A 20,590-nucleotide genomic window follows, 5' to 3' on the forward strand; every position below is an offset into this window, starting at 1 on the left:
TGGGAGGAACATTGTAAAATGCGCATTGACGTATTTTCTTAAAAGGCAGTATGTGTGAATTTTGTAAAACGCAGAAGTGTGAAACATTTTAAAAAGTGGCAACAACAGCTACCAAAACAAAGAACCATTTCAATTAAAAATACGCCAATTTAAGGTAAAGAAGGCGTCGAATAATGATTATTTGGGGGGGGGGGGGGGGTTAGGGTGAAGTGGGGCATAGGTTCGAGATAAAGAAACGCATAAAGCTGAAGTAAGTTAAGAAAGCTGTTAAAAGGGAAATGAAAGTTCCTGAAGTTAATAAGTTTGTACTGAGAAATTTCTAATGGAATCACAAGAACAAGGGGTTTCTATTAAGGTAATTTATCCAAGTCAAACCCTGCTCAAGGTGAGCTGTTGTGAGATGAGCTACGTGTTCTCTTATACCACATGGAAAGTAGTTGTTGTAATCTTATCGCCAAAGTTAAGGTTTGTTGGGCGGGTTTAGTAATTGGATGGGGTACCAATAGGAAACGCCTTGTTGTTAAATTTTGTTGTTGAGTTTTTGAAATCCTTTTTGTCCTTCAAAGTGTTATTGTGTTTAACAAATTAACTGACAAAAAAGTAACAAGCCAAAAAAGAAAGCTCAAAAAATGAAAAAATTTTAACCCCTTCTTATAACATAAAAATACACAAAAGACCATGATGCATGTTTTATTTAATAACTCAAAACTTATTTACAGCAGTTAAAGTTTCAATATCACATTAACGAGCAAAACATTTCGTTTTTAAGAGTAACACATCGGCTTATGTAAAAGTTATCAAGTTTCCAAAAAAAAATTCAATCACTTTACAAATTTGGAACTACAACAATACATTTTCCTTTTTCTAAGATGAAAACTAACCTGAAAACCTGAGAAAAATCGACCGAATTTCAAATTAACTACCAATAAATTGTACTGCGTAAACACAAGGATTGCATCTCAAAAACCATGGCAAAGTATTAAAACTTTACATTTCCAAATAAATCATTAAAGACACATAATTTATGATACAAGCGAGGTTTTCAATCTAAAAAAAAAGGTGATCCAAAGAGCATTTTGTACCATTTGGAATTTTATCTATTCATACGCAGAAGAACCCAACGAAACCGCTCCACAAAATTTCCGCTCTGCAACCTGAACTTGAGCTGGCTGGCAAATTTAGGAATGAGACTGTTCGCTTGCTGGGACGGTTTTCCTTGGAGAAAACTTGCTGGGATTTTACAAAATATCGATGGTACCTGGGGAAAATGAACCAAAACCTTCTGCTGGCTAAAACAGAAGAAAACGACGCGCGGATTTATAAACGAGAATTTAATAACTGACTAACTTGTATTTGTAAACAATAAAAAGTAATTGTTGACTTTATTTCTATTGTTTCCGTCGGTTATTCTGCTGTCACTGAAGAGGCAAAACAGGTCTCTTTCTTTTCTGTATGTAATATGAGCATGTGAACGATTTTGAGTCAGTTGAACAGCGCGCTCTGCCCAAAGCTAATGTGTGGCTATCTATAACCAGCGTTTTATGGAATAACTACGTATAGGATAACCAGCTTGACCGACATAGTTCTTGGTGAGTATCGATTGTTCCGTTTTCTCTGCCGATTAAGCAGCCTTGAGCAAGTTTGAGGGGCGTTCTATGAATAATATCGTGTTCAAATTTTCAGCTGCCCGGGGCGATGGGATGTAAAAAACACACACACAAGTTATTCAACAGCATACGCAACAGACCGAAACACGTGCGAAGCAACAAGAAAGATAATTTACCTCAATTTCTAGCTTCGAATATAGACCCAAATCTCCAAGTAACTTTCTCTGACACTCGAAAAACGTTTCAGATCATAATTCCTTCTCAAAGACCATCTTAACGAGCTTTTAAACCCTATTAAAGCTCGTTAGACCGAGACCGCCATATTGCTGAAGGAATAACTTCTGCAAAAATCGTCATGTAAGGCACATTAAAGTTTCTTGGCCGGAATCACTAGGTAATTGGCGGATAAAATTCACTTCCTGTATACCAAATTTGGAGGAGAACGGAAGTAACGCGAATTAAAAAAATTTTTTGGCGATTTACGGTCTAATTAGACCAAAAATCTGTTTCAAATTATAAGAAAGAATAAAATCTTGGGTGATAACTTAAAAAGAAGACTTCATCTGTTTAGTTTCTAACTGAAATTTATAAACTGTCGGGCTTGCTTATACCCTACGTCAAAAACGTAATGTAAACCCGGTTACGGATTTTGGGAAGCAGGATCCGTGTTTTCCACCACCTATGTACTCAAACAATTACCGGAAATTCGTTTTATCTTGCTGTGCGTCCATTGTGTAAATTCAAAAGCATCACTCACGAAAACATACTAAGGAAATTCAGGATTAAATACTAAAACTGCCATACCAAAAATTCATAGAATGTATCATACCGTAGAAATGGAATAAAGTGGTAGCTTATCTCTCTAAAAAGAAAAAAAAACTTCTTTAGCGCAGCTTAGCATATAACGGGAGAATTTTATCTCAACTGGTGTGTCAAGGGGTGTGTCAGCATTGATAACAACTAAGACAACGGAATAGCGTAAACGGCTATAAATAAACACGGCAGAACAAAAGAAAACACGTGTTAAAAAAAATTGAACATAACAGAAGTGAGAAAAAAAAAAGAACGAAATTATTAAGCGTAGCACTTTAAAAATTGTACGTTTTGGCAAACGATGGCAAATGAGTTAACCAGTTACTGATGGCAAAAATCACGAGCATAAATGAGAATTGCCAGATACTGCAACTGCGTTGATGTTTCCCCACTCGCTTACCAACCGCAGTGCGGAAATACTTCAAAGACTAAAAGCGAAACCATGTAGCGATAACTTTATCGAAAAAACATCTGTACCACATGGCACATTCATACAAACAATCAACGCAAGATTGTACTCACTTAGCACTCAAGGTAACTCTCTTGCTCCACTGAACATCTGTCTCTTTTCCAGAGTGAATTCTTCCAACGGTGAAGAAAAGTTTATGACAACTGTCAAGTTCAGTGCTATTGAAAACAAATTTATTGAGCAGTAGATAGAGCTCTATTGCTCCTTTAAACTTCGTAAACCGTTGAAAACCACTCCACTCCGCAACAGTTAAAAACCACTGGAATTTGTATCCGTTTATGTTATTTCATTAACTTCACTCTTGCCAAACTAAAGCATTAACGTGCGTATCTTTGTACTGATAACTTGGTACTAATGGATAAAACGCACTCTCCAAGAACTTTCCTTTTAATACAAAGAACAAAACGTTTTTAGACAGTTTATGACCGATTTGGCTTGCGTATGCAAAAATTACAGTTATCTTCAATCCATGACGCCGCAATTTGAACCCGAAAGTGTTTACGCAATACTAATGAGAGCCCCTTTCATCACCTACAGCGGAATAGGTGACAAGTCACGTCTTTAACACCAGCTCCCCAGTGTTATGTTGACCCAATTCAAACATTGGAAACCACCCCCAAATTGCTTGTGCCGGTCTCACCAGGCTTTGAAAACCAACAAGAAAAATACCATCTTTGGGACTTAAACGATAAGGAGAAATATAGAATTTTAAAGTGGCCTTAAAACGGAAAACCATGGACTACAGAGTGCTAAAACATTGTTGATGAAGGATTTATCTTTCCTTCCACCGCCGCCATGCTGTAATGGTGCTTACAAATGCGTTTTGAATTCAAAACACTGACTAAATGCAGCTTATCAAATCTTTTAAAAACGAAATGGTAATGTACTGTTATTGCTTTGAACTTGGATGTAATTTTTTGAACGATCGGTAAATCCATTTAGTGTACAATTGACTTCAAAAGCTGGCTGCTAAAATTAAAACTTCGCTTTCAACATGAACATGTGGATAATTATTTCAGCCGTGCAGTACAGCACGGTGCGACGAATTTCGATACTCTGCCACTTGTTAACACATTTTTTTCTTGACTTCATACGAACTAAAAATAAATTCTAAACAAAGTTTCTTTCAAGGTTCTCTTTAGGAGTCTGAATTCTGTAATTTTGTAAGCATTTTTAATGCTTTTTCACGCCGTTGCAATTTGAACCCGCAAGTGTTGAAGCAATACTAATGAGAGACCCTTTCATCACCTACAGCGGAATATGCCCTTTCCCACCCTCCCTGGAGTTTTTTTGGTTCTTCTATTGTTCTATAGATAATAACGGCAAATAAACCAATCAAAATCTGTTTTTTGCGCATATTTTTAGAGAACTCTTGGGGTCCTAGAAGAAGGTTTTTTGTATTATTCCGTGCATTGAAATCGTACAAGGAAATCGTAGAGCCGCGCGGGTTGTATTTACAAACTTCCAAGGTCTTGTTTTGATTCTGAACAAGAAAAAAAACATATTTGGGACTTAAAACGGAAAGGAGAAACACTATAGAATTTTAAAGTGGCCTTAAAACGGAAAACCATGGAGTACAGAGTGCTGAAACCTTGTTGATGAAGGATTTATCTTTCCTTTCACCGCCGCGAAGATATGGTGTATTAGTGCTTACAAATGCGTTTTGAATTCAAATCACGGAGTTAAACAAGGACCAATTGCGGCTTCTCAAGTCTTTTGAGAACGAAATGGTAATGTACTGTTATTGCTTTGAACTTGGATGTAATTTTTTGAACGATCGGTAAATCCATTTAGTGTACAATTGACTTCAAAAGCCGGCTGCTCAAATTAAAACTTCGCTTTCAACATGAACATGTGGATAATTATTTCTGCCGTGCAGTACAGCACGGTGCGAAAAATTTCGATACTCTGCCGCTTGTCAACACATTTCTTGACTTCATCCAAACTAAAAATAAATTCTAAACAAAGTTTCTTTCAAGGTTCTCTGTAATTTTTTGAACGATCGGTAAATCCATTTAGTGTACAATTGACTTCAAAAGCCGGCTGCTCAAATTAAAACTTCGCTTTCAACATGAACATGTGGATAATTATTTCTGCCGTGCAGTACAGCACGGTGCGAAAAATTTCGATACTCTGCCGCTTGTCAACACATTTCTTGACTTCATCCAAACTAAAAATAAATTCTAAACAAAGTTTCTTTCAAGGTTCTCTGTAGTAGTCTGAATTCTGTAATTTTGTTAGCGTTTTTAATGCTTTTTCACGAGGCCGCAATTTGAACCCGCAAGTGTTGACGCAATACTAATGACAAACCCTTTCATCACCTACACCGGAATATGTGACAAGTCACGTCTTTAACACGAGATCGGAAGTGTTGACGCAATAATAATAAGAGACCCTTTCATCGCCCACTAAGCGGAAAGAACTCCCTTGAGAAATTAAAAAAGTCCCTTGAGAGTAGACAAGAATGTTCCAAATTTTGCCCACATCACTCCTAATCTCCTACTTCTGCTTGTAAACAAGCAAAATAGTCGAAAAAACTAGGACAAGAATTAAGATACTACTAACTAAGGTTAAAAATGGGAAATAAAAAAGTATTAAAATCTAAAAGGAAGTACAAATGTCACAGATCTAAAATATAAAATAACTACCTACTGTCCTAAAAAAACTAATTACAAATAGTTATCTTATAATTATAACATTATATAACATTGTGCAACTAAAATATAAACGGTCGAGTGAGGCGGCCAAGGGTATGGGTTCGAGATTGAGCCCGCATTACCAACTTTACTTTCCATGCGTGACTTTAGCGTGACTCGTTCGGTTCGTTTGAAAACGAAAGCAGCAGATTGAGATCTGAAGTTTCATCAAACTTAAATCTACAGTACTAGTCGAAGCATGTCTCTCGATGTGGCCAGGGAAGATTACTGGGGTATGACAACTAGACGTACAATCAGAGAAAGATGCAAGTTCATGTTCAACAACGAACTTTTGAGCGATGTGAAGTTTGTCGTTCGAGACTCCCAAGGCGGAAGTGGAAGTATGAAGAAGATTCCAGCTCACTTCTTGCTGGCGATTAGTAGCCCAGTATTTTTTGCCATGTTTTACGGTGAATTGGCGGAGACGAGAGATTCTATCGATATCTCCGACTGTGAGTACAAGAGCCTGTTGGAGTTGTTTCGTTTCATGTACAGCGATAAAGTGAACTTGAACCCAGACAATGTCATGCAAGTTCTGTATTTGGCGAAGAAATACATGCTTCCTTCCCTTGCTGAGAAATGTACAGAGTACCTTGGGAAACAACTGGATGCCTCAAACGTGTTTCATGTCTTGCCGGACGCACAGAAGTACGAAGAGAAAGATCTGGTGGATCGTTGCTGGGAAGTGATCGATGAACAGGCAGACGAAGCTGTGACATCAGATGGTTTCGTGACAATCGAGAGATCAGTGTTGGAGGAATTAGTCGAGAGAGATTCGTTGAATGTCAAGGAGGTAGAGTTATTCAAAGCTGTCGATTGCTGGGCTACAAATAATACAAAGGAATGTGGGAAGCAAGGCTTAGCAGCAGAAGGTTCTGTGAAAAGAAGAATCCTTGGAGAACGGATCGTAAAAGGGATTCGTTTCCCGGTGATGGAAGAAAAGGAATTCGCCGACGTTGTCCTTGATAGCGGCATACTTACCCACAGAGAGTCAATCGATATGGTGAAGTAATTTAATTCTGTGCTGAAATCTCCAGTGGAATTTTCTGAGGCCAAAAGAGCTGGCTCTCATCAGCGAATGTCCAGGTTTGGATATGGAGCTAAATCAAAAGGGTGGAACTATCCTCGCGGCTGTTGCGATTCGATAATTGTTTCAGCAGACAAAAACATAAAGCTACATGCAGTGAGTCTATTTGGCAGCGAGAGCAATGGATATTCAGTTAGCCTTAAGATAACTGATCTTAATAGTGGCGTTGTTTTAGCTAATCAAATAGGCAAGTTTCAATCTCAACCCATGCAGAGTGAAGAAGGTGGTGGTGATTTTGACGGCTTTGATATTGTATTTGAGCCTCCAATTGCTTTAGAAGGAAATATCCAGTATAGTTTTGATACCCTCATCAGTGGACCACGTTCCTGGTATGGGCAGAATGGCCAATCCCAAATATTACATGCCGGTGTAACCTTTTCCTTTGTGCAAAGAGGAATGGCACGAACTGGGATTACAAAAGGACAATTTTCTGATTTTGAATTTACACTTAACTAAATCACAGAGTAATAAGTTGCTTTTTCTTGCAAAAATTGAACATTTTTTATGATTCGTTTCTCTAATGAGAACAACTTTGTGTGACAGTTTTATGATCATGTCAAGGCCTTCACATTCAGAGTGTTAAGTCTTTTTAAGTGATATGTAATACGTAACAGCCCCCAATATAGAATTAATGGTTGTTCAAAGGCACAGTAAGTCAATATTGCATCTGTTCATAAGTGAGTAGTCCTGTAGACAAACTTTAAAATAAATTATTGAGCTTTTTTGGTTGAGGATTCAGAGGATTGTATGTCTTCACAAAAATGAGAAAACATTAACTAATGTTAATTAGTAATAAGCAATTTACTGCAAATCACGTTTAGAGCGTCTGTCAAAACAAGTGCAAGTGCTCCACTTATGGAGGTGCAAAAAACTTTCCAATGGGTGTACATTTCCATCTGTTTGACAGACCCTCTAGTAAAGTTAGGTTATTGGCACAATGGTATTTCAGTATCAGATTTAATAAAGTTCTTGCTCAAGACAATATAGTACAGTGTTTTGTTGTGTTGTCTAAAGAAATAAACATAACGAATTCATACTACCGAAAAAATTAATTTAATGCAAACATATGTCGTCATCGCATCAACTTCCTTGCGTTGCGAGGTTTTATGCAAACGCCAGACATTTTACGTGACATGACGTCAATGCGCCAAATGACGTCAGTATAGAATTGTTCGGTAACGCAAAATTAACACAATTCAGTCAAACATGGAGGAGCAAGACATCGATAGCTTGAAACTTCAGGAATATTTCAAGCAAAGCATGGAAGAGTATACCTCTGACAGCTCGAAACTTCACGAATATCTGAAGCAAAATCTGGTAGATTTTCCAGCAGGAGAAGGAGAGCTAAAAATTTTCAAGTTCAGGTACACAGTCAATTTCAATATATTAATGAACGCCGGTTTATATTAACCACGAAGAATTCAGTGCTACTTTAATTTTACTTTGAAACTGCATCAGAGTTTTGACGTCTTCTTTGATGTCTATGAATCGAACAGAACGGTAATTAAACTTATAATTTCGTTACAACATCAACTGATGTAGTGACCAAGCTAGTGAGAGAACGTGCTCCATATTTGATATGGTTCAGTTGTGCCACGAATTATTTACATGAAACCATTTTACATAATTATGTCACATACATGCATATGTATAAATAATTCGCAAACCTGAACGAATGCTGATGAATGCTTGTATTAACATTCTTAAAGGTGATGCACTGGATCGTGACTGGTGGAAGCATGATGGAAAATGAATTTCCGACTGATCTGATACGCTAAATATATTGTTATTGTATCCACAATAATGACACTGGCCGTGACGTTCCGTGACTTTATTTGCGTATGATCATAACCCAGTGAACGACTATTTATAGACAAATTAAAGTCGCAATCTGACGGCTCGCTCTCGGTTTCCATTGACTTTGGTAGTTGACTCGGGCTTCGCCCCTAGCCAGCTATAGGGCGATAGTTCCTCGACAGAAAACACTCTATTGTTAAACAGAAACCTCGAGCTTGCCTTCTAATTAGTCAGAGGAGAGTTTAAGATATTGGTGTTAACTAGCTTTCTTGTATCAAACCTAGATCGCAAAAAAAGGGTCGCACTTATCTCGAAGTTTTCTGTTTACCGTTTTCATGGCAATGCCGATTTCCCTTAGTAATACATTATACCAGCAGATTTCACTCTAAGTTCAATAACTGGTGTAATTTTAATATCGGCTCGATTAAGGAAAAATCAACATTAACGTTGATAGCCAGTTAGAACCATATTTCTTTAGTTTTTTTTATTGAACCCACAGGGCTGGCACCTCAAATCCTACCTTCCTACTTCAAAAAAATGGTAAAGAGTTCGTGCTGCGGCACAAGTCACCAGTGCAGGTGTACATTGGTTATCACAAGGTACTGCAACAATGTTCGATTTATTTTTTTTTATTTTTTTCATCCTGGTATACAGTTCTTCAATTTTCGCAATTTAGCGCTATTTAAGAAGGGAAGGGAGGTGAATAACTGATTAAAGAAAACTAATTTTTCATAAACGATTTCAATTTGATAGGTCGATGTCGAGTACAAAATCATGTCCGCCCTTGGAGAGGCTTCTTTTCCAGTTCCTAAAATGTTTCTCTTCTGCGAGGACAAGAAAATTATGGGCCAAGAATTTTATGTCATGGAGTATATCAAGGTATAAGGTCAAAAGAAATATCGACACAACAAACCCCTAGCCGGGGGGGTGAGGGGCTTCCCAAATAAGTTTTATACGGGGCTCCGCCCCGAAGTCCAACCCCTTACCCTTTTATAAACCATTTTGAAAGAAAAGGTAGCCCTTTCGTACACATTTTATTGAAAAAGGTACCCCTTTCATATATCTAAATGACATGACATACACCAAAAACAGGAAGTCTTGTTGTCATTTTTAAAATGATACAGGCATAAGGTGCGTTTGTTCGAAATTTTTCCATTAAATCGCCTTAGCTTTAAATGTCCTCTTCCTTGTTCCTTACATTACAGACTCGGCTGACCAAACCTTTTTGAAAAATGCCAATAAGTCGAACAACCGGGTTCTCATTTTCACCTCAATCAACCATGTTTTTGTTGTTGTTTTCTCTTGTTTTCTTTTCTTACACGTGTGTTCTCGTCGTTCCTTTGGGATCGACATTTTTAAAATGTGCTTCTCCGTACAAAAGAGCATTCCTTTATAAGGTTTTATAATAGCCAGGTTAGTCCCTAAATAACGCATCTCTAGTTTTCATTTTGTGTGTCTGGTCGTTCGTGTGGTCTAAACCCATAAGGGGTTGTGATTTTCTCTTTCTCTTTGCAGGCTCGTCAGTTCCCGGATGCAAATTTACCCAGCGTTCCTCCAGATCAGCGAAAGTCTATGTTTGAGACTGTAATTAGAACACTGGTGCAACTTCAATCAGTTGACACAGATAAGCTTCAGTTAGATGGCATCGGTGACAAAGTGAACTTCCTTCAACAGAGGGTAGGTATTATGAAAACGGTCTCAAAGGGGGGGTTGCTTTGACGGTTGACGGTTATCAAAAGGGAATTACTTCCATGATTTCAAGTCAATGTTAAATTTTGTGTTTTTTTTTTTTTTATATTTATCCTTGTGTTCTGGATTTTTGTTCCCGGATGTAAATTTACCCAGCGTTCCTCCTGACCAGACAGGGATTAATACTCTACGTCGGATGTATGGGCTACCAGGCTTGTTTGTTCACTGCTTACTTTTCATCTTTCAGTTGGATATTTTGTATGAAGGTTACAAACGAACTAAGATAAAGGAAATTCCTAAAGTTCAGCGATTAGTGGAATGGCTGAAAGATAACATACCCAAGGACGGGAGGAAACCTGGTATGAAGCGATATAAGGCCTGGCAAAACGAGGAAACATGTTTCCATAATTGTTTATGGTTCCATGCCGCGCGGAAACACGGAATGTTCGGATAGAAGCAAATTTTACTTCGTGGAGAGAAAAACTGACGCTAGAAACAATGCTTCCAGTATGACAAAACTAGGAAACATTGGGGAAACATTCGGGCGCTACGAATGTTTCTAGAAATATGTTTCCTCATTTTTCTAGGCCTATAGTTTACTTCTTGTCTGTTACAAGATTTAATCAAAGAACAACTTTTCACCGTCATTAACGTCAATTTTTTTCTGTCTTCAACTGTGAACTTAAATTGCTAAAACTGTAATGGCTTTCTTTGCTTTTAGTTATTCACCACGCTGATTTCAGGATTCCAAACATGTTATTTCACCCAGAAGAGGTAAGTTAATTCTCTCTTATTATATCTTCCTCTTTTTCATTGTGCACGGTCAGAGGACCTTCCAACAAAAAGTTTAAGATCTTTAATTTGTTTTCTCCTTTTCAAAGTTAGCCGAGCTTTATAGCTATAACTCTCTGAAACACATAAACGTTTTCTGTGAGTTATTTTCTCAGGGTCACCCAACGGATCTTCTCGGTGAATATCTGTTTGGAAGGCCTGTTTTCAGGTTATCCCCTCAGATTTTCTTCAGTGAAAAGTCAGCTCTGACCTTCGTAATATGGTAAATATTACATCTTTTGTTTTCGGAAAGGTAAAAGTGTTGTTTCGGGTACGGGAAAACACCAGCTACGATTTTCCAAAATCGGTAAGGGCCGAGTCGGTGCCCCTGGCACCAAATATGTAACCATAGCTACGTGCTGGTGGTTTCTTGGCGAGTAATCGCTGAATTCGATGTTATTTGTATCGCAACAGTAATTTATTAACAATTTTAAAATCACCTGTTTCAGTCTCAGGTCTTGGCCGTGATAGACTGGGAAGCAGCATCCTGGGGACATCCATTTGAGGACCTTGCGTACATCTGTTTTCCTCACCACTACCCTGCGGAGTTAGAGGTTTTACCTGGTGTTAAATTAGGTAAGATGGAAGTAGGGTGACCTTAAGGGCGAGCCAACTTTCTCCCATGTAAACACTTCGGCTCTTTTGAATCACATACCAGGGACAAGTCTGGACATACAGAGCATGCGTGAAACAGAGAGGGCAAATTTTTGCCTCAGTTGGCAGGGACAACTTTCCTCATATAAACGATCGTCAAAAGATGTTCCTAGGGAGAGGGTGTCCCTCCTACCAGGGACAACTTTCCTTCATATAAACTGGGCCTAAGGATAAGTTTAATTTATCCTTCGTTTTGTGAAAATATTGTTATTCAGCCAGAGCATTGGCCGGGGGTACACTCTTCCTAGTAGGTGTCTTGGGGGGGAGGGGGGGGGGGGGTTACGAGACCGCCTGTAGTGCATGTAGGATATCGATATATTTTGTTTATCTATTTTGCTGTATTTTTTTACGCTTTACTCAGTTTACTAGAGCACTCGGAACCAGAAGGACAACAATAGGAAAGAGAAATCGTTATCTTGGGCTGCCTGTGGCCAGAGAACGTTTTTTTAACACCTTGATAAATTTGTTGGTTTTCGTTTTGTACAAGGCTCAAAGCAAGGAATATACAAGAGGCAGGAAAAGACTCGAAAGAAAGGGCTGGAGGGGTGGCTGGGTGGATAAATAACAAAACAAATTGCAACATTGCAAGATGTTTAAAACAGACAAGAAGGCACTAAGGAGACTAATGGAGAGACGGGAACCGAGAGTAGACGGTACGCGAAGATAGAGCCGAGGATATGGTCCTAAATCAGTAACGAATTTATAGCGTTTTTGCAGGTTATTACTCAGCAGGGATCCCCAGTGAGGAGGCATTACTTTCTTTATACTGTGAGCTGACTGGTAACAGTCTCCCTCTTCCAAACTGGTCATTCTTTAAGGCACTGGTATTATTCCGCGTTTTCGTAAATATTCAGGTGAGTGTAGTTTTAAACGTCCCCAGTCTACCCTACTGCTTCTATATAGTATCACTGAGTTAGCGGGAGGTCCGTATTCACTTGGAGAAACGTTGGTCCGTGTTGGACAAATAATTTGGACGGAGCTGAAAACAGGCTTCATACATAAAATAAGATTTTTAATAGCATATTCCCCACACGAATATGAGCTTCTCCATGACTATGTCGTGCGCGGCTACATTGTGCGGTCTAGAATCAATTGGTACGAGAACGACGAGAAAAACTCAAAATACTTTTTGAATTTGGAAAAAACTAGGTGTGGTAAAACTGCTGTAAGGCGACTTTAAGATTGCACCGGAAAAATTACAGTCAATCCTAAATCTATAATAAACGTGCTTAGAGACTTTTATCAAAACCTATATAGCAACCATGACTCCGAAGAAGGCGAAGAATTTGCTTTTGACTTTTTAGAAAATCCGAACATACCCACGTTGAATAACAATTCGTCGATGAGTTGTGAAGGACTGCTTACGCGCGCTGAATGTTTTGAAGCGCTAAATAAATTTCCTAATGGCAAGACCCCTGGAAATGACGGACTCACAGCTGAATTCTATAAAACTTTCTGGTATTTATTAGGTCAGCAGCTCACAGACTCCCTGAACTATTCCTTTGAGCACGGCGAACTATCCACCTCACAAAAGCAAGCCATTATTAAATTAATAGACAAAAAAGACAGAGATAGAAGGTACACATCAAAAATTGGAGGCCAATTTCTCTTCTTAACGTGGATATGAAAATTGCTTCAAAAGCCCCCGCTCTACGCTTAGAGAAAATTTTACCAGAGATCATACAGGCTGACCAATATGCTTATGTCAGAGGAAGAACGATTTTTGACGCTATCCGCACCATTGAAGATATCATGGAGTACACTAAGATTCAACAGCTGTCTGGTCTAATGGTTGCCTTTGATTTCGAGAAAGCTTTTGACTCACTAAGCTGGTCCTTCTTATTTAAAGCCTTGCGAGCTTTTAACTTCGGTGAATCGTTTATCCGTTGGCTTTCTGTACTGTACTGTAACATATCGAGCTGTGTTATAAACAACGGCTTTTCTTCTCATCTTTTTGACGTTCGAAGAGGTGTCAGGCAGGGGGATCCGCTGTCGGCATACCTCTTTATCACTGCTCTCGAAGTGTTGCTTGTTAGAATCAGAAGTGACGTGAGTATAAAAGGTATTGTCGTTGACAAGGAAATCAAACTTGCAGCTTTCGCCGATGATCTGACAACGTTTTTACATGACGTGAACTCCCTCGAAAATCTCTCCACGACTCTTCATAAATTTGGATTGTGTTCTGGCTTGAAGCTCAACGCGGAGAAAACCGAAGCTTTATGGCTAGGAACCAGCCACGATAACGACCAACCCTTTCTTGCTGGTATCGACAAAGTTAATAAACCAATTAAAATTCTTGGCGTTCATTTTACCTACGATTTGAAGAAAAAACAAGAGCTCAACTATGATGAAACTCTAAAGTCGCTTTCCGATACCCTAGCAGGATGGAGATGGCGGAACTTGACTTTATATGGCAAAATCCAGGTCGTTATGACATTTCTTATACCAAAATTTATGTTTCGCGCATCACTCATGTGCTCCACGAAAAAAATAAGCAAAGAGCTTAAGTCCATTATCTACAGGTTCATCTGGAAGGGATGTGACAAAATTAAACGCTTAGCACTAATCAGTGATTATAACAATGGTGGTCTAAGAATGCCACATGTTAAAACTCTTATCGATACCCAACGCATTATCTGTCTTAAAAAATATATTGAGGATTACGACAGCCCATGGAAACACTTTCTTTCGTTCTTTCTCAAGGACTATGGCGAAAAATTTCTCTTATACTGCAATTTCAATCCTGCTGACCTACCAGACCATATTCCCAGCTTTTACAGAGACTGTCTTGATGTCTGGTCAAAATTAACGACCAAACCTGCCGAGTCCCGTGGCGAAGTTCTAAAGCAAATTCTCTGGAACAATAAATTCGTACGCATCAACGGCAAACCTATTTTTTACAGAAGACTATTCTCAAAGGGTATCACTTTCATTTCTGACATTCTGACCAAGAACGGCAAGCTAAAGCCTGGGCCCTCTTTTGCGACAATTGGGCTTACGCTTATTGAATTTTTCTCACTACTGGGTATTTTTGACTCTCTTCCTTCTCCGTGGAAAGCCCTAATTAACTCGAATGGGACTCCTATTGAATCTTACATCCCACCTGTATTGCAACACACCCTCTATTTAAATGGTAAATGCTTTTCGCTTGATTCGATTAACTCGAAAAAGCTATACTGGGAATTGGTGGAGACGATTCAAGTAGACCCAGCGGCACGACACAAATATGCAACATTATTTCACAATCACGAGCTAGACTGGGAAACATTTTACTTAATTCCGCATGTCGTTACAATTGACACGAATACAAAAATTTTCCAATACAAAATTCTCAATCGGATACTGTACACCAACAAATCTCTATACAAAATGAAAATAGTCAGCTCTCCTCTTTGTACTTTCTGTCACACGTCCGAGGAATCCCTCGAGCATCTTTTTTGTTATTGTAAACATAGCATCGACTTTTGGAAGTCCGTTGTTCTTTGGCTAAAATCCATAGACATAAATATTGACTTTTTAAATGATTACGATATCATTTTCGGCCTAGCTCCAAAGAATCTCAATTGGACCCTTCTAAATCATATTATTATTATTGGTAAACAGGTCATTTACTCTAACCGGCTCAAGAATATTCTACCCCTTTTGCCACATGTTATCATAAAAATAAAATACATTGAATCAATTGAGCGATCCATTGTCCTAAAAAATAACAAACTGAAAACTCACGTTGAAAAGTGGAAGCCAATTATCAACTCTTTGTAATATAATGTATAAGATTATAAAGTTTTTTGGAGATTAGGTGTTTAACATGTACCGTAATTACTTTTGTAACGTATAACGTAAGTAATGTAGTATGTTTGTGTAACATAATATAATGTACTGTGTAATGTAATATATGTAGGGTTAAACAAATGTAATGTACTGTAGTGTAAGTCTTCTGAAGCATTAAAGTAAAAAAAAAAAAAAAAAAAATATTCCCCACAGGGCTTTTCAGTAACTATTTACAATAAAAATTACACTACTAAATTCTAATATTACAAATAAAATTGAAGCAAAATTAAATAATAATTAAATGTTTAAAAGAAGATTTTTAATCATTGCTTTAATCCAGGCTGGTCCAGTGGTTTACGGCTCTATAAGAGAATGTTCTTTGTCCTGCTGCGGTCCTGAACAGCGGAATTTGCAAGCTCTGGTGTTGGCGGGTTTCTCGTCCATGAACGTCGGACCTTTAACAAAACTCGTTGCTTAAGTTTGCAAAGGAAAAAAGAGCGAGTAAAATATTTTTCAATACCGACCAAATAAAGCTAGCTCAATATGTATACAGAAAAGTTATGTTATAAGCCCCCTTGCCCCGCTTATAGCCCCCTTGGTTATTGGCCCATCTACCTGGAAACATAAAAATACATCCGATTATAAGCCCCCCTCTGCTAGATGACAGTAATGAACAGGGCTAAATGTTGCTTTATTATGACTTTTGACTTTTATGACTTAACTTAAAAACGTATTTTGATCAACCCTCTCGTAGCTCGTTTCGAGACGTTTTTTTTATTATTCCGCTCATAAGCCCCCTGGATGCATAAGCCCCTCCGTTTATAAGCCCACCAAAAACCACTTACGAAGTTGTGTAAGTCCAGGGCTTTTTTACGGTACAGTCGAAGCTCTCGTAAGCGGACAGCTCTACTTACGGCCGCCTTGTTTGAAACCCCGTTTTAACTCCCATAAAAGAGGTAAAAAAACTCTGTATTTTTACATTCTCGTAAGCGACCGCGGACACTTTCAGAGATTACGGGCGCTTTCCATTCGACCAAAAATTCCGGAAATTTCGGAACAAGGACGAATGGTACAGAAATTTCCTGGGAAAGTTTCCAGAAAATCCGGAAAGTGTCGACTTTCCGAAATGCGAACCATTCAACCGAAAACCCCGGAAATTCCAGAAGCAAAATCAAATGGAACTGAAAGTTCCCGGAAATTGTTTTCGAAAATTTGGGTCTACCTTGCGAGGTTGTCCTCTTTTCCGGAAATTTTGGAAAAAGCTACCATTTTACACTCAGCCTGAGTTCCTTCGGCAGAAAGTTTAGCGATTTGTGCAGCTGAAAGCAGCTACATGTGTTAAGGAAGCATTCTTGAAACTCCAAATAAAATTTTTTGGTGAACTCGGTTGTTTTTCGTTGTTGATTTGCAGGCGGCAGCAAAGAAATGTACAAATATTTATAACGCGCGTGCAGGCTAAGCCATTGTTTTGCTCTTAAACTTTTTGGGTTGGCGACGTTTTCGTTGCTTGTAGTGTGCCTTTGAAGGTCCCTGTATTTGTAGCCACGATGTTATTCATGGCGTTTATTTTCAGTGCTCGGAATGCTTTTTATTTGCAAAAATATCCAGTTATGTGCAGGAAACCGGCCACAGTGCATTATTTTAATGCACCGTAGAAATTTCCATATTAGACGCACTACCTGACCATATGCAAATTTTGTTTTGCCTTCCGTGCAGTCAACCGGGAAAGTTAGAAACTGCTCCATTTGCCACTGGAATTTTCCGGAAACTCAAACCAGAATTTTTGGTGGAATGGAAAGCGCCCTACGACTTAGACTTTTTCTTTGTTTTTAAGCTCCCGTAAGCGGACAACCCAAAGAAAATCCTATAATAACCTCTGCATCTTGTGTTCATCAATCAACTTCACATAGCCGTTCGTCACAATTATTTTAAAGTAAATTACAGTACCATATTTCAGTGCTTGTTTTGTCGTCATGCACGTCTGTCCGGTTATTGTAAGCAGGGCAAGCTCCCATAAGCGGCCATCTATCCCCTACACCTCTAGTGGCTGCTTACGAGAACAATTCTCGTAAGCGGCCAGCTCCAGTAACGGACACTTTTTTCGCGTCCCGAGGGTGTCCGCCCACGAGAGCTTCGACTGTATTTCTTTTTATTCCGGTGATTTTAAAATTTGCCTATTAATAGTGCACCCATTACCGGCAAACTCTTAAACAGCAAATTGTTTTCTTTTGTAGCAATGAAATAATTTAAAATAAATAGGTCAAAAATAAAGTGATCAAAAGATGATCACTTTTAATGAATGATTAATAGATTTATCAGAAGGACACCGAAAAGTAATGTAATGTTTATGACAACCAAAAAAAACGTACTCCATAAGGCCGAATTTAAAGTGACACCAAATAAGAAAACTTTTGAAATACTAAAATGTTTATTTCCTTTATTTCAGACCGGTTTTGCACAGTTTAGTGCCGGTGGTTTTGAGTTTCCTGTCAGTCTTCAAGGCATGGGTGACTTGTTGGAGCCCATATTGGAACTCGCTTGTACAACTGTAGGGCTCAAGTAATTTGGTCACGTGTTATTACACGAAAGATCCCATAATATATCACTGAATTCATTAATAAAATGAAAAGCAATGACACCAGTCAATCCCTTTGTCCTTTCCAGCTCCCAAGTGCTTTTAAATGCTGTTTTAGGCTGTCTGAACTGCTTTTAAAGTTCTCTTCATGAATTTTCAGATTCGCTATTAAATTTTTATCTGTTCGGTCATTCTAGGCGAATATCAGTAGGGGTCATGAATGGTCTATCAAAATTTTGCAGTGCTCGCAAAATTAGTCTTCTGCTCAGAATGCTCGCAAAATTTTAGTGGGTGCTCGTTTGCTCATGCTCGAATAAATTTACAAGTGCTCGCATGCTCGCAAGGCTAACTTTTGTCAATGCTCGTGCTCGCAAAGAAAAACGCTGTGCTCACATGCTCGCAAATGCTCGCAAAGACCATTTGATACCCCTATTAGTCTAGGCGAATTTTATATCACACAGTGCACTGAATACAGTCATCAACGGACAGGCGCTCTTAAATCTAGCAGCAGGGCAAGGAAAGACAGGGACACCTTTCAAGCTCGTTCTCAGCTCGTCATTTTTTGGTGGAAAGGAAGTTACTTTTCATATGGTCAGGGACCGCGTAGGGGGAGGGGCGGGTAGGGCTATAGCCCTACCCCTTTTTCTGTTGGGTTGACATTTTAGGGCTCCGGATGAAAAGGATAATGTAATATATAGATTTAGGCAACCTAAAAGCGGAGCTCCCCATTTATTTAAAATGACCTAAATGGAAAAAAAACTAAACCTTGCCCACAGGGAATCAGAAAGTAAAAACAGGCTCAGCATCAGGTCATTTCTGCGTTCAGAAAGTCAAAACAGGCTCAGCAATAGGCCAATTATGATATATTAATATTCTAACTTGGCTCCGAGAAATGATTTATTCATTCGTGAACCTCGACGTGATATCTTGGTTTTATTCCCCCAAGCCTCGGAGCCAAGTTAGAATTTTAATATATCGGAAATGGCCTATTCAGTACAAGTTGTTAGCTTGCATCAGGGTCCTGTCTCTTTCTTCAGCGGACTTGATCTATGCAGTGGTTAGCTTCGTTTTAACACAATCATTTTCTAAAGTTAAACTTATGGTATTCTTGATGACAACAGCCGCAGATTCAACAGCAAACAACAGAAACAAGAAAACTTGACTTGCACAAGGAATATCATTCGCAATTATTTCGGTCCTCCTCGTAAACCATTTTCGTTTTCCACAATTTCACGGAATATAAATGACTTTTGAGGACATCGTGGGAGGAAATTTGGGTAAGAAAGTTTTCTTTCGCTCTTTTTACTCGCTGTTTTATTTAGCCTACACAGTGAACACCGCGCAACAAATTTTCCCGCGTTTCCATATGATAACTTCGTTTAGATCTAACTGAAACGTCCACATCATCCATAACGTCAATTGCTCGTTTTACGGTTAGGAAAATGCGACCACAGACCAATAAAATTTAAATTTAACCGTGTAGCGATTGAACGAGAGCCGAATTTTTTTGCATAAAGGCGCATCGAGGTTTCGCTACACTCACACATGAAAAAAGACAATCAAAATAGAGCAGTTGGATAATAAACCTTTCATGATCAGATGTTTTGCTGTGTACTGTCGCTGAGTAATTTTACCTGTTGTCTATATTTTGTCTTTCCCTGCGAGCTTTATTTGCTGTTTGTAATTTCCCCTCCTTTTCTTCAGCCACGGCGGGAAACCTCCTTGTCCCCAACCATTGCTCCGCTATGGAGTTTTTACACGATAAGTGGCGGAACAGTAGCTAGTGACCCCTAATGCTTGCTTGTCTAAGACAGCTTTTTAGCCCTACCACTTTAAAATGGTCTCCGCGGTCCCTGATGGTTGCTAGCAATCGCTTGATTTCGAGCAAATTATTCCAAGTTGGACTCACATTAAACTTTATTTGGTGCATGGCTTTTTATCGTTTGCTTTCTAGACATAAAAAAACTATTTCAGAAGATTTTGCGTGTGTGCTGTAAAAATAAACTATCAAAATCAACTGATCAATTTTAGTTAATGTTATCCCCATCGATCAAAGAACGATCGCTTACTCTTTCAGGACCTTTCAGTGCATCTCTTCTCCCAGGAATATAAACGTAGTAAACGTGTACACGCGAGTCTTGTCGAGGCGACCTCGGTAAGCTACGCTGTCAGATTTGCATCCCGGCATATCTGAGAGAAGCAGTGGCCATTAGGCTAATAGTAGACTTTGTTACAATTCGCTCAACTGACCTAAGAGAAATGTACCTAAAGATAACATGGTTCTTCCCCCCTCCCCGGAGTTGTTTTAACCCTTTAACTGTCAAATTTCTGTGACTTTCTAAAGGTTTTTACTGGGCTTAGACATTCTGTAGAACTTCGTGATTGCATATAAGAAAGTAAATGAAGAAGCGTTCTCAAGTTGAATACTCGGAAAAAAGATTTTCCGAGTTCCCCCAACGGGAGTCGAACCCATGACCTTCCAGAAAACCGGTTGGACGCTCTAACCACTGAGCTATGGGAGACATATAAGAAGTTCAAGTAAAAATGTGTGCTGTTTCGAAACACCGAGGGCTCAAATTTTTATTGTGACGTCAGTAGTCG

The 20,590-nt window shown here is 38.8% G+C and overlaps 1 protein-coding gene, 1 long non-coding RNA gene and 1 pseudogene across 3 annotated transcripts; 2 read left to right on the forward strand and 1 right to left on the reverse strand.

The window, feature by feature from the left end:
• Positions 1-677: 677 nt before the first annotated feature.
• On the reverse strand, positions 678-2,065 carry LOC144658083 (uncharacterized). Of its 2 annotated transcripts, none has more exons than XR_013571643.1 (2): positions 1,784-2,065; positions 678-1,258 (listed from the first exon to the last, which is right to left on the reverse strand). It is a non-coding gene; the product is annotated as an uncharacterized LOC144658083 (long non-coding RNA). The 2 variants fall into 2 exon arrangements; XR_013571642.1 differs by having other exon boundaries at positions 678-1,289.
• Positions 2,066-5,641: 3,576 nt separating this feature from the next.
• On the forward strand, positions 5,642-7,624 carry LOC144655895 (BTB/POZ domain-containing protein 6-like; annotated as a pseudogene).
• A 113-nt stretch (positions 7,625-7,737) lies between these two features.
• On the forward strand, positions 7,738-18,007 carry LOC144655907 (acyl-CoA dehydrogenase family member 11-like). Its single transcript, XM_078516092.1, has 9 exons — positions 7,738-8,036; positions 8,969-9,068; positions 9,223-9,348; positions 9,985-10,146; positions 10,406-10,517; positions 10,880-10,932; positions 11,439-11,565; positions 12,361-12,497; positions 17,861-18,007. The coding sequence occupies exons 1-9, from the start codon at positions 7,879-7,881 to the stop codon at positions 17,975-17,977; spliced, it is 1,092 nt and encodes a 363-aa protein (XP_078372218.1). The 5' UTR covers positions 7,738-7,878; the 3' UTR covers positions 17,978-18,007.
• The last annotated feature ends 2,583 nt before the right edge of the window (positions 18,008-20,590 follow it).

The sequence above is a fragment of the Oculina patagonica genome, chromosome 6, assembly GCF_052425735.1.
Source record: "Oculina patagonica isolate OP01 chromosome 6, crgOcupat, whole genome shotgun sequence".
NCBI lineage: Eukaryota > Metazoa > Cnidaria > Anthozoa > Scleractinia > Oculinidae > Oculina > Oculina patagonica.